At 46.0% G+C, this 14,573-nt stretch overlaps 1 protein-coding gene across 1 annotated transcript in view; it reads left to right on the top strand.

The window, feature by feature from the left end:
• LOC122923003 (cytochrome P450 2A4-like) overlaps window positions 1-14,573 on the top strand; it is a 29,888-nt gene that overhangs the window by 3,409 nt on the left and 11,906 nt on the right. Inside the window, exon 2 of the mRNA XM_044273792.1 lies at window positions 6,345-6,507. Within this exon, the coding sequence (XP_044129727.1) occupies window positions 6,345-6,507 (163 nt within the window). The remainder of the gene's footprint in view (window positions 1-6,344; window positions 6,508-14,573) is intronic.

Here is a 14,573-nt window from a genome sequence, read left to right as displayed (position 1 = left end):
CACCACTCTCGAAGTCAGACCAGTGCGACCAGGGGGTCGGTTGGATTGCAGCAGATAATGCTTCCAGTCGGTTAGGCACCACCCTGTCTTCCACAAAGTCCAGTCTCAGTAGCCAAGAGTCTGGTCAACAGAATCCTCACCCTGATCCTCCTTCCTCCCACCATGAGAGTCTTGGCAAACAAGTGATTCCACACTTGGATTTTCCGAGGAGCTCTATTCATCGATTGAAAAAGGACATTAGGAGATTGTGTGTACTAATGCCCAAACTCTTGAGCATCCACAGTCACAAGAAGATGATGGTGGGGAACGGCAATTAGTGTTTCACAAGATTGATGATGAAGAAGAGACACAATTGCCAATAAGTCAATCGCAATTTGTGTTTTAAGAGGTTGATGATGGGGATGAGACACTGTTGTCAATAAGTGAGGTTGTTGTTAGGTCAACAAGCCAGGAGGATAACCAGAATGAGGAAGTGGAAAAGGAGGCGGTGGACCATGTAATCACTGACCCAACCTGGGAAGGTGGCAAGCGGAGTGAGGACAGCAGTACAGAGGGGAAGGGATCCGTAGCACCACAACAAACTGGAAGAGGCAGTGGGGTGGCAAAAGGGAGAAGGCGGGCCATACCAAACAGGACCGAAACTGTTCCCCAGAGCACCCCCTTGCGGCAATCTCCCTTGCCAAGGGGTAGGTGTTCTGCAGTCTGGCGCTTTTTTGAGGAAAGTGCGGACGATAAAAGAATTATCATTTGCAACCTGTGCCGCACCAAAATGAGCAGGGGCGTGAACACTAGCAACCTCACCACCACTAGCATGATCCGCCACATGGCATCAAAGCACCCTAATAGGTGGGCCGAAAGCCTGGGTCCACAATCAGTGTCTGCGGGTCACATCACGGCCTCCTCTTCCCCCGGATGCCTCCCGCCCTGCACCTGGACCTTCGCAAGCACTATCAGCTAGCACATCCACTTCTGTGTCCCAGCACAGCGTACAGATGTCCATACGCCAGGCCTTTGAACGAAAGCACAAATACCCAGCCAAGCACCCACAGGGCATAGCCCAAAATGCGTACCTTTCCAAATTGCTGGACTTGAAAATTGTGCCATTTAGGCTTGTGGACACTGAGGCTTTCCGCAGCCTGATGGCTTCTGCCGTCCCTCATTACTCAGTCCCCAGCCACCACAATTTTTACCAGTTTGCAGTCCCTGCCTTACACCAGAATGTGTCCCGTAACATGACCCGTGCCATGACCAATGCAGTTATTGGGAAGATCCACTTAACGGCTGACACATGGACAAGTGTTTGTGGCCAGGGACGCTATATTTCCCTGATGGCATAATGGGTGATAGTTGTGGAGGCTGGGAGCGAGTCGTACCCTGGGATGGCACAGGTGCTACCAACGCCAAGGATTGCGGGCTCTACTTACATCAGGATTTCCGCCATCACCTACATTAGTGGCTGCAACCCCCCTATTATCCTCCTCCACTTCCACCTCTGAATTAGCATCTTGCAGCACCAGTCAGCCATTAGTCAGTAGCTGGAAGCAGTGTAGCACTGTAGTGGGGAAGCGGCAACAGGCCGTGCTCAAACAAATATGTTTAGGAGACAAACAGCAGACCGCCGCAGAGCTGTGGAAGGGGATAAGAGACCAGAATGAGCTATGTCTCTTGTCACTCAACCTAGAACCAGGCATGGTTGTGTCTGATAATGGCCGTAACTTGGTAGCGACTTTGGAGCTCGGCAAGCTCACCCACATACTATGCCTAGCCCCCCGTGTTCAACTTAGCGGTTCAGCGGTTTCTCAAAACCTACCCCAACTTGCCTGAGCTACTGGTGAAGGTGTGCCGCGTATGTGCCCTTTTCCAAAAGTCATCTACAGCTGCCACCGGTCTGGCAACGCTGCAGCAGCGCTTGCAATTACCAGCTCACCGACTGTTGTGTGTTGTGAGCATGCGCTTGAACTCCACATTCCATATGTTGGCCAGGCTTTGTGAGCAGCAGTGGGCAGTAGTGGAATACCAGCTGCAACATGGTCATCACCTTTCCAGTCAGCTTCTGCTCTTCACAAGCGAGGAGTTGGCATGGATGTTTGACCTCTGTGAGGTTTTATGCAACTTTGAGGAATCAACATAGATAGTGAGCGGCAATGCCGCTATTACCAGTGTAACCATCCCACTTCTGTGTCTACAGAAACGCTTGCTGCTCACAATGAAGCAGGACACTTTGCATGTGGAAGAGGTGAACATGTGGTAAGATAGTACACAGGTGATAGCCAGACCACCCTCCATTCATCTTCCCAGCACGAATTGGATGATGATGAGGAGGAGGAGCAGGAGACGGTTGCCTCCGCTACAGAGGGTAGTACCCACAGCAGGTTTATTCCATCTGTTCAGCGTGGATGGGCCGAAGAGGAGGAAGAGGAGACTGAGAGTTATCCTCCTGATGAGGGCAGCGAAGTCTTGTCTGTTGGGACTCTGGCACATATGGCTGACTTTATGTTATGCTACCTTTCCCGTGACCCTTGCGTTGTACGCATTTTGGACAACACCGATTACTGGTTGTGTACCCTTCTCAACCCCCGCTACAAAGAGAACTCATCTCTCATTCCTGTGGTGGAGAAGAATAGCAGAAATTGCTCCAAAAATTTCCAGCTGACAACTCTGGCAGCAGAGTACATAGTTCCTTGGGCAGCCGAGGAGGGGAGACGAGGGGAACACACAGCAGTTCCAACAAAGACAAGGCAACACTCTCCAAGGCTCTCCAAGGCCTGGGACAGTTTCATGACACCACGCCAGCACCCTCACCCTGATGCGCGGCCTACTGTCACAAGGAGAGAAAAGTTTTGGAAGATGGTGTAGCAGACCGTGCTAGCGTCCTCAATGATCTCTCTGTGCCTTATTACTATTGGGTAAACAAGCTGGACACATGGCACAAACTGGCGCTCTACGCCTTGGATGTGCTGGCCTGCCCTGCCGCCAGCGTTTTGTCAGAGTTGGCATTTAGTGTTGCTGGGGCACTCGACTGTCAACAAAAAAAATGCTGACAGGTTGACTCTTATCAAAATGAACAAGGCCTGGATTGCCCCTGACTTCTCTACTCCACCAGAGGAAAGCGGCTGAACATAAAGGCACTTTAATTGTGGCTTTTATGATGTATTGAATACACTGTATTCCCATACACCCCTTCCACCACACAAAAAAGGGTATATGGTTCAATCTTACTTTTCTCGTCCTCCTCCATCATATCAACATGCTTTTTAGGCTGCCCTCGTTACTAATGTTTTAGATGGTCAGCTCAGCTGGCCCTCGCCCCTAATGTTTTACAGGGTCAGCTCAGCAGCAGACCCTCACCCCTAATGTTTTAGAGGGTCATCTCAGCAGCAGACCCTCACCCCTAATGTTTTGAGTGGTCAGATTCGCATCAGACCCTCACCCCTAATGTTTTAGATGTTCAGATCAGCAGCAGACCCTCACCCCTAATTTTGTAGATGGTCAGCTCAGCAGAAGACCCTCACCCCTAATTTTTTAGATGGTCAGCTCAGCAGCAGACCCTTACCCCTAATGGTTTAGATGGTCAGCTCAGCAGCAGACCCTCACCCCTAATGTTTTAGATGATCAGCTCAGCAGAAGACCCTCACACCTAAGGTTTTAGATGGTCAGCTCAGCAGCAGACTCTCACCCCTAATGTTTTAGATGGTCAGATTAGCATCAGACCCTCACCCCTAATGTTTTAGATGGTCAGATCAGCAGCAGACCCTCACCCTTAATTTTGTAGATGGTCAGCTCAGTAGCAGACCCTCACCCCTAATTTTTTAGAAGGTCAGCTCAGCAGCAGACCCTTACCCCTAATGTTTTAGATGGTCAGCTCAGCAGCAGACCATCACCCCTAATTTTTTTAGATGGTCAGATCAGCAGCAGACCGTCACCCTAATGTTTTAGAAGGTCAGATCAGCAGCGGAACCTCACCACTTATGTTTTAGATGGTGAGATCAGCAGCAGACCCTCACCCCTAATTTTTTAGATGGTCAGCTCAACAGTAGACCCTCACCCCTAATGTTTTAGAAGGTCAGATCAGCAGCAGGCCCTCTCCCCTAATTTTTTAGATGGTCAGATAAGCAGCAGACCCTCACCCCTAATGTTTTAGATGGTCAGATCAGCAGCAGACCCTCACCCCTAATTTTTTAGATGGTCAGATCAGCAGCAGGCCCTCTCCCCTAATTTTTTAGATGGTCAGATCAGCAGCAGGCCCTCGCCCCTAATGTTTTAGAAGGTCACCAGCATTGCTTCTAATGTTTTTGAGGGTCACCAGCAGGCCAGCAATCATTATTTTTCAAGGGTGTGTAGGATGCCCTCCTTTATGTGTAATAAAGGGTGTATTGGAGTGGCGGTTTCCTTGTAATTTTTGGCAGCCCTTTCACTTACTGCATAGGCTTTATGAGTGTAGGAGTCCCACTACCTAATCAATTGTACCACAATGTGAATGAGGCCCTTCTTTATGTGATATACAGGTCATATCGGAGTGCCTCTTCCTTGTAATTTTTGGCAGCACTTGCACTTTATATACAAGTAATTATACGGGAAAGAATGTTTCCTAACAATTTTTCCTCTAAAATCAATTTTATCTTTGGTTTGGCACGTATTATTGTCAGTCTGTAAAAGTGGCGCACTACTCGGACAACATCCTTCCCAGCAGCGACATGGGAGTCCAAGATGCATCCAGACATCCTCCCCATGCTGTTACCGAACCATTTCAGTGGTGTTTCCATCAATTACTGACCTTTTCCTATGAACCAGACACCCTCCCCTTTTCAGAGCAGGGGGTGCCTGGTTTAATGCTCGGGTTCTCCCATTGACTTCCATTGTGCTCTGCCGAGCACCCGAGCATCCCAAAGTGTTCTACTTGAGCACTCGAGTACTTTGGTGCTCGATCAACACTACTAAAGATTTATGTTATGTACAATGTGTGTTAGGTTCCCCTGAGTAAGAGGAGCAGAGTCAATGGCGAATATGGGGATTGATCTAGATAAAGGACTAATAGACAAACCCAGAGTCCGAGCGAATCGGGTATCCACCATATTAACCCCAGCCCCACTGTCCAAAAAAACTGAGATAGTCTCAGTTTTATCACCTGAGACTACCATAGTTGGCACTGAGACATTTGTATGGAGGAGATGTATAAACTCATATTTCATCCTCCGCACAACCTGGGGTCAGTAGTTCCGGCGGTTGTTTCTTTTTGGGTACAGATGGACAAGCTCTAATAAAATGACCCCTCCCACCACAGAAAAAACAAACCCTTGCTTTACGCGAAACCCCAAGAGGACGAACCTGATGAGTGGCTGCCCCTAGTTGCATAGGTTCGTCTGAGTCAGAGCAAACAGACTCCTGCCTGAGAAAAGTCTCTGGAGGACAATAACTCCTCAGCCTATCCCTAAGGCGTGTATCAATTCTTATAGATAGCGACAGGGCTATAGGAGTCTCATACAGCGCAAGCACGTCTTTTATTTTCTCTGACAACCCCTGGCAAAACTGGCTCCTGACAAAATTGACTCAAAGGATCGCAAACCTAATCAGGAAAACCTGGACCGGAATCCATTCTCAGCATTAGGTCATGAAGCGATCCCTTGAGAAACCGAGAACATAGCCACCTTATGACCCCAGGCACAACAGGGTCGATACGTCGTGACACCCTCGTGACAGGTGGCCAATGACTGACTTCAGCAAGGGCATACCACTTTGTTTACTTTGTAGGGATGAGTGAATCATCTCATATGAAGCAATATGTTCCTCTGAACGAATTTTACATCTGAGAGGGAGCATCCTTCATGGCCCCACATCTCCCGTGGCCATGATAATCTTGTGCATGCACTGTTACTGTGAGTATCAGCTCATGCACAAATGATCTATCTGGTAAACCAAAAATTCCTTTATTCAGTTGGCAACACATGCAAATTCATTGATGCAGGTTAGTTTTGATATCATTGAGCATGCAGCGATACTAGCAGTAACAGCACATGAGTGAGATTATTAGGGCTACGTGAGATGTGTGCCAATGTTAATCTGCTGGCGCAGGGATTGTCCACAGCTCTGAGGATGCTCTCTCAAAAATGGAAATCTGTTCAGATGAACAAATTGATAAGCTCATCATTAGTCCTATAGGGGTGTTTCTGGAAGTTTATGCGGCCTGTATGGGTAAAACAGAGCAGGTACACTGTGGGATTCCGGTGCTAGTATATATGTGAAGCGTAATTATTGGATCAAGACGATCACACCAACACCCAATGAGTGAACTGTACGAGGTAACTCATTACTTAATGTGACATTATATATCTTTGATTTCTTTACAGCTGAGTGAGAAATATGGAGAGGTGTTCACCATTTACTTGGGTTCCCGACCAGTCATAGTGGTCACTGGATACAAATCGGTAAAAGAGGTTTACGTTGACAGAGGAGAAGATTTCTTAGGTCGAGGTGATATTTCTTCCTTTGATTTTATCTACAAAAACTACGGTGAGTGATTTATCTAATTTTACGTTATTGTAGTTTTACTAATCAAACGTAAGGCAGAAATGGTGGAGATAGCAAAAGGCCTAGGAGTAGAGCTCTTTGCGGGCCAATGGTCTCCCAGAGCCAATGGACAATTAGTAAAAAGAGGTTTTCCAGGCCTTAGGATATGAGATCAGTAGGGGTGTGACTACAGTAGTTAGCAGCACCGGCGCAGGATATTGCAGCTTAATTCACTTGAGTGGGACAAAGTTGCAACATCCTCCAATGTCGCAACTAAGTACACACCATGCAGGTAGACAAAGTAGAGGCAGGAGGGTCTGTCAAATGGCTGATCAACAGGAGTGAGGAGAGTTAGACGCCTACTGATCTTATATTAATAGTCTATCCTGAGGAGAAGCCATCGATATTCTGAATCTAAAAAATTCCTTAAAGTATTGTGAGACAGTGACAGGTCTCACTCAGGTTAGAGGCAAGGAAGGGGTGGATAGTTCGGTCCACACCCCTGTTCCACCACAGGTGAGAGAAGCTGGAGGTAATCAGCCTGGCACAAAGCACCTCCCAGAGTGTCAGAAAGGGGGGAGTGTGGTACCTGTGGACAGAGGCCTGGAGGCTCTGTCTGTGTGGTCTCAGCTGGGCAAGGCGGAGGGACCACAAAGCTGGGCGATAGCCTGGAGTTGGGGGACGCAGCGACGCCTGGGAGGGTCGCAGGGCCATAGTCAGGCAGACTACTGAGCCCCAATCCCCCACAAGAAATACTGAACTGGAGGCAGTGGGCGTACTGTGCTCTGTACAGCCAGGAGGCTGTGGGACATTGGCTGACAAAGCCGCACGAGTTCACAGGGTGTGAACTGGGACCTAGGTGAGTCAGGAAACTTTATGTTTAGTTAGAGCCTGGACGGGCGAGTGTTTATTATTTTGTCATTTTATTGTTGCTGGTGTTGAACAATAAATACACTGTTTGGACCTGAAACTTGGTGTCCTAAAGGCGTATCTGTGAGAATGACCCCCGGAGAAGAGCTAACCCCCCACAGTATGTATTGTTGATCACCACCTGTACAATTCTCTAGCAAAACCCACACGACTTCTCTGATGGACTACCGACCATAAGCATAGATTAGAAAAGCTTGTTTGGTTTGAAAGGACTACATTTTCACCTGTCGTTTCAGAGTTAAAGGGGCTGCCTCACTTCAGCAAGTGGCATTTATTATGTAGAGAAAGTTAATACAGGGCACTTACTAATATTTTATGATTGTCTATATTGCTACCTTTGCTGGCTGGATTCATTTTTCCATCACGATATACACTGCTGGTTTCTATGGTTACAACCACCTTGCAATCCAGCAGTGGTGGCTGTGCTTGCACACTATAGGAAAAAACACTTTCATATTTGGTGGCCGGGACCGAGGGAGCGCACATAGTCTAGTGTTCCTAGTGTTCCTATAGTGTGCAAGCTTAACCACCGATAATAGATTGCAGGGTGGTCGTAACCAGGGAAACAAGCAGTGTATAATGTGATGGAGAGATGAATCCAGCCAGCAAAGGAGGCAATAGAGGCAATAATAATACATCAGTAAGGATACTTTCACACTAGCGGCAGCCTTCTTTGCAGGCTGTTCCGGCGGGGGAAGAGCCTGCCGGATCCGTGCTGCCGCTAGTGCTTCGTGCCGCCAGAAGTCCACTCCAGCCCCATTGACTAAAATGGGGGCGGGCCAGAGGTCCGGCTGCAGCACTGCAAACATGTCGTAGTTTTGTTCCGGGCGCCTCTCGTCATGTAAGCCGTGATGCGGCCGGCCTCCGGCCCGCCCCCATTATAGTCAATGGGGCTGGAGCGAACTTCCGGCAGCACGGTGCACTAGCGGCAGCACGGATCTGGCAGGCTCTTCCCTCGCCAGAACAGCCTGCCGGAAAAGGCTGCCGCTAGTGTGAAAGTAGCCTAAGTGCCTTGTATTAACTCTCTCTACATAATAAATGCAATTTGCTGAAGTGAGACAACCCCTTTAATATTACCACTAAGAATGATTATATTCCACAAGATATGCTATAAAAGAGCATTTATTTCTAGTTTAAGGCTATTTTCTATTGTTTTTGCTTATGTTTTTCTGCATGCTCGCACATGGTACTGGAACATTTGAATTGGAAGTACTTCTGCGGCAGGAGCCTCAAATCCTGCAAGATCCATTCAGCTGAATGGCACAGCCACAGAACTTTCTGTAACATATGTGCCACATGTGAACAAACATTAAAAGCAACCAAATGTTTTCATGTATAAAGTCTTTTAGTGAATTCTAACTTAATAGAAAGGGGTTTTGTTCTCAGGGGGCCATTATAAGCCAGAGCAGAGAGGACTCAGCAGGTCCATGTATTACATGTTCTATTGATTTTTAATGAGGATCGTGTATGTATTATTTACCCTCTGGTAGCAATACTAGGCTACATCTCCAGATTGATGGAGAGCAATAGACTGTTTTCAGAGTTTCTAGGCTGAATAGGCACAATTCGAGACACCTGAACATAGTCTCAGATTGAGTGCCATATAGAACACTATTATATGTGTGTGACCTAAGGGTGCTGCCACATGTTAAGGTTTTTTTATGCAGTTTTTGAAGCCAAAACCAGGAGTGGATTGAAAAATGGGGAGATGATATGTATTGTATATATACTTTCTCTCCTGTTATGATCCACACCTAAGTTTGGCATCAAAAACAACATAGAGAAGCCTGAATGTGTGAGAGCACCCTAAGGGCTGTGTAACTAGGGCAGCAATCAGTAGACAAACAACCTTGGCTGATTAGATCTTTTATTTTCCTTTTATTAAGCAATAATATTTCCATACAAATTAAAATATCATAATTAGTATTTCCATTTCCTTAAACCTTACCCCCCAATTCCATCCCAAACTACCACCCCTTTGCGATGCGTCTCCCATCCCCCCCGACAAAAAAAGGACGGTATGGGCATAATGAGAGGTTGAGGCAAAAAAAAATAAAAAAATTCCATTCTTCCCACACCTTAAACCATTTATCCTTAGAGTTTCTTTGTTTATATAAGATATTTTCATACCTTTTAATCTTGCTAACAAGATTTAACCATGTATTTATACTTGGGGTATTAGATGAGAACCAAGCCCGTGCTATCACAAGCCTTGCCAAAAACATTATTTTAACCAAAAGAATCACTTTTGTATTTATGGCAACCAACCTTGCAAAGATCACTCAAAATCCGAGAGACTCTACAGTAAATGGAATTGCAACTTTCAATTTTTGTAGTAATAATCTTTGAGAGAAGCTTAACATCTGTATTGAGTAAAGAAATCGGCCTATATGAACCCATGTCTAAGGGGTACATTTATCGCCTCTGATTCCCGGAAGACTACCATCCTCTATTTATAGGACCGCGCTGCAAGTTTTCTTGTAATCCTTTCCTCCACCCAATGCTCTCCTCAGTCCGTCTGGACATGGAAAGCACACGATTTCCTCAGGTAACCTCCCCTCCTCCAACAGAAACCTGCAGGATATCAAGGGGTTGCACTGATAGTTAAGCACTATACAATAACTTGTAAAAGGCATATCACAAATACAAATCCTCCCATTGCCCGACCTGGGATTCGCTCACGTGCTTCGTCAGGGGCAAAAGCGGGACAAAGGAGACCCTTGACGCGGGAATACACGTATCTCTGTCCATGGAGATCCTATCCTGTCACAATGACAGGGAATTCAGGCCACTGATCCATAAAAGTTAGTAAACAGTTAAGTACATAAAGAGAAAAAGGGGGAGGAATATAAATAAAAGCCAAGATGCATAGTTTCCCAGATAAGTTTCAATAAAGGAAAACAAATCTCCCCTGCTTATCGATGGAGGAGGCCCAGCAGACAAAATCAATCCCTTTGTGAATTAATACTGTTACTCCTCTTGAATAACTAGTAAAAGTGGAATGATAGGTCTGCATGGCCCAACCCCCACCGAGTTGAGGGATCTCCCCCTCAGGTTAGTGGGTCTCCACTAAACTGACAATCGCTCGAAGATGTCTCCAAACCCGATCACAAACTGCCTGTCTTTTTAATTTATCACCAAGACCACGAACATTCCAGGTTAGGATTCTAACCAACATCAATCAGCCCCCAAAAAATGGAAAATATTACAGTCTCTACCTCCCCCTCCCCAACCTGGGAGACGCATCGCAACCCACCCCACAAACTACATACCTGACCCCCACCCCACCAACTCTTGATCCGCCACCATCTTAGGACAGATCTCTCAACTGAGGCCACCTTTCCTCCTCCCCCCCCCCACTCGCCACAATGGAAAAAAGCAAAAAGGATCAGATGTTATTCTGATCAAGCCAGCCTACCACAAGGTCAGGAGTATCAAAAAAGTGAGTCACACTATTAAAGATTATCCACAGTTTTGCCAGATAGACAAATTAATATTGAATGTTCTTTTCACAAAGTGATCTCTTAACCTCAGTATAGCTATGTCTCTTTTCTTGAATATCCTTAGAAAAATCTGGAAAAAATTTCCATTGTATAAAATAGGGGGGCACTCCCTTGCCCTTCTCAAGATCATGTCCCTGTCTCGTAAAACAAGTATCTTCACAAGAACTGTCTGCGGATACCTTCCAGAAGTACATTTACCCCCTGGAACCCGATGTCTCTGTGTGGTAATAGTAATGGTGTCAACGGTGTCTCCTACCTGGGTACGGCTGGACTCCTGGATCCTGGCTCACTTGCAATAAAATGAGTGTGTTGCTAGTAGGAGTACTTGAGGGATTTTGTAGCAGTAAATGAGATCCAGACTTGCAATAAAGTTCAAACTGGTTTTTACTTGATGCAGCAGTAATCCATATGAGGTACAGCAATAGTCTGAAGTCCCAGCAGGTATTAGCAATGTATGGCAGGAATCTATCTTCTGCTTCTATCATGTGCCTGGAGCTCTCTGCAGGATAAGTCGTCTGCTTATGGCTCTGTGATGTGGCAGGAATCTATATCTTCTGCGCTATCTGACTTCTGCTGTATTGGGGACTGACTAGCTGAGGAGGAATTTAGCTTCTCCTGGTCTCTGGACGGTACTCACAGTTGTGCTCACAGGGTATGGTTCTTCCTGGAATACTGGAGGTGGCTGCTTGCTTTCCACCAGCTGATGCTGAATGGCTCAGACTGGGAATGATGATCTTTTGTCTCAGCCGAGACAAGAGACTGTCTTGGATGCCTAGAACTGGGAGCTCCTACACACGCAGCCTTCTCCTAGCCGGGGTGGCTGGCACACTAACTCTAACTTCCTTCCCCACCCATGAGGCAGGATGTGGGAACATTCCACACCTCCTCACAGAGGGGGAGCTAAACTGGAATATACTATTCCAGTCTAGAAACACTAAACTGAACTAAGTCTCTGCTAAACACATTGCTGCCACCTGCTGGTGTACATAGAAATTACAACAAATACATTTAACAAGGATTATAATGCACATTAGTGAGTATGTGACATTAAATTACACAGGATGACAATGCAGATACACTTGACAGGTTGTAGCGGGGTAAGAGAGTTTCGTAACATAACTCTGGAATGTTACAAATGCTCCCTTCCAAACCTCCCCGGAATTAATTTGTGTATCATATCACCAGGATTGCCCCCTTCCATGCTTTCAGGGAAGCCCACAATTTTCACATTCCATCACCTAGACCTGTCTTTCAGATCCACCATCAATTTTTTTAAGGTGTTACCCTCAGATCTCAACATGGGGATTTCCGTTTTAACTTCCTTCTCCAGGACCTCCACAGTTTTTTCTATGGTAGTTACTCTGTCCCATATTTTGGAGACGTCATCTTTTATCAGAACCACATCAGTCATTACCCCAATTTGAGTTGATATGTCTTTTATTAACTCTATTTTTTTTAACCGCGCCCAAGATTTCAATCAGTGGTGAGGATTCATCTTTTGACAAGACATTTACGTCATCTCTCCCCTCTCTACCTTCTCTACCTTCTTATATTAATTACCAGAGGGGAAATATTAAGACTTGCTGTGGTAAAAAGCAAAAAAAAAAAGTTCATCCAAATAGTTCATCCAAAGTATAACCAATATCAGTCTGATAATATATTCAGTAGAAAAACAAATAAAGCAGACCTTTGGTATGAGGAAGCAAACACAGGAGGGTCGGAGGATATGCACAAGGAGACAAAAGGTAGGGTGGATCAAACAAACAAATCAGGGAGGACACAGAGCAGCGTCTCTTCAAACTTTGATCCAGGGACCGGCGGGAAGCGGAGAACGGGGAGGTGGAGGAGCAAGGAGCGGAAGGGCAAAAGAGAGCAGGCGAAGACCGGAGACAAGAGCCCTCAAGGGAACGCCAAATTAAAGCGGGCAGTCACAGCATGGAGACAGGGAGGGTATTAAAGAGATCCAGACCTGTACCAAGGGTCAGAAGCGGTGAGGCCCTCAGTTCGCTCAGGGTAGCGCATAGGTTACACGCCATGTTAGGTGGAGGAGGGAGGTGAAACGTAGCGTGACTACGTCATCACATCAACCCCCGCCGATTAGATCTTTAATGTCATCAGAAAAACGTTTACTGGTCGACAGCACATCTCTATGTGTAAATAGGGGATATACTGTTGACATAATGTAAATGTGGGATGAACAATCCTATAACATATCATCCATCCCCCATGCGGTATCCTTTGGCCAGTGCAAAGGGTCTTTTAAGGGGTTTTCCTCAGTATAGGTCATCAGTATTTGATAGGTCGGCGTCCGACACCTGGGACACTCACCGATCACCTGTTTGAGAAGGCACCGGCTTCCCTGACAGTGCCGCAGCCTTCTTGCAGCTTAGCAATCACAGCGCCATACATTGTGAAGTAAATGGGGCTGAGCATGATAATGACCACTAAATAATGAACAGTGCTGTGCTTAGTAAGCTGTGAGAAGGCCGTGGTGCTCATAGGAGAGCCTGTGCCTTCTGATCGCAGGGGACCAGGGTGTTATGTCTCCACCGATCAGATACTGATGACTTATCCAGAGGATAGGTCATCATTATCAAAATCTAGGAAAACCCCTATAAATACCTATATATACAGGGAGTGCAGAATTATTAGGCAAGTTGTATTTTTGAGGATTAATTTTATTATTGAGCAACAGCCATGTTCTCAATGAACCCAAAAAACTCATTAATATCAAAGCTGAATATTTTTGGAAGTAGTTTTTAGTTTGTTTTTAGTTTTAGCTATTTTAGGGGGATATCTGTGTGTGCAGGTGACTATTACTGTGCATAATTATTAGGCAACTTAACAAAAAACAAATATATACCCATTTCAATTATTTATTTTTACCAGTGAAACCAATATAACATCTCAACATTCACAAATATACATTTCTGACATTCAAAAACAAAACAAAAACAAATCAGTGACCAATATAGCCACCTTTCTTTGCAAGGACACTCAAAAGCCTGCCATCCATGGATTCTGTCAGTGTTTTGATCTGTTCACCATCAACATTGCGTGCAGCAGCAACCACAGCCTCCCACACTGTTCAGAGAGGTGTACTGTTTTCCCTCCTTGTAAATCTCACATTTGATGATGGACCACAGGTTCTCAATGGGGTTCAGATCAGGTGAACAAGGAGGCCATGTCATTAGATTTTCTTCTTTTATACCCTTTCTTGCCAGCCACGCTGTGGAGTACTTGGACGCGTGTGATGGAGCATTGTCCTGCATGAAAATCATGTTTTTCTTGAAGGATGCAGACTTCTTCCTGTACCACTGCTTGAAGAAGGTGTCTTCCAGAAACTGGCAGTAGGACTGGGAGTTGAGCTTGACTCCATCCTCAACCCGAAAAGGCCCCACAAGCTCATCTTTGATGATACCAGCCCAAACCAGTACTCCACCTCCACCTTGCTGGCGTCTGAGTCGGACTGGAGCTCTCTGCCCTTTACCAATCCAGCCATCTGGCCCATCAAGACTCACTCTCATTTCATCAGTCCATAAAACCTTAGAAAAATCAGTCTTGAGATATTTCTTGGCCCAGTCCTGACGTTTCAGCTTGTGTGTCTTGTTCAGTGGTGGTCGTCTTTCAGCCTTT

Source organism: Bufo gargarizans, unplaced genomic scaffold (assembly GCF_014858855.1).
Source record: "Bufo gargarizans isolate SCDJY-AF-19 unplaced genomic scaffold, ASM1485885v1 original_scaffold_1145_pilon, whole genome shotgun sequence".
NCBI lineage: Eukaryota > Metazoa > Chordata > Amphibia > Anura > Bufonidae > Bufo > Bufo gargarizans.
Note: the sequence above shows the minus strand (reverse complement) of the source record. Positions and strands in the feature narration are given on the sequence as shown.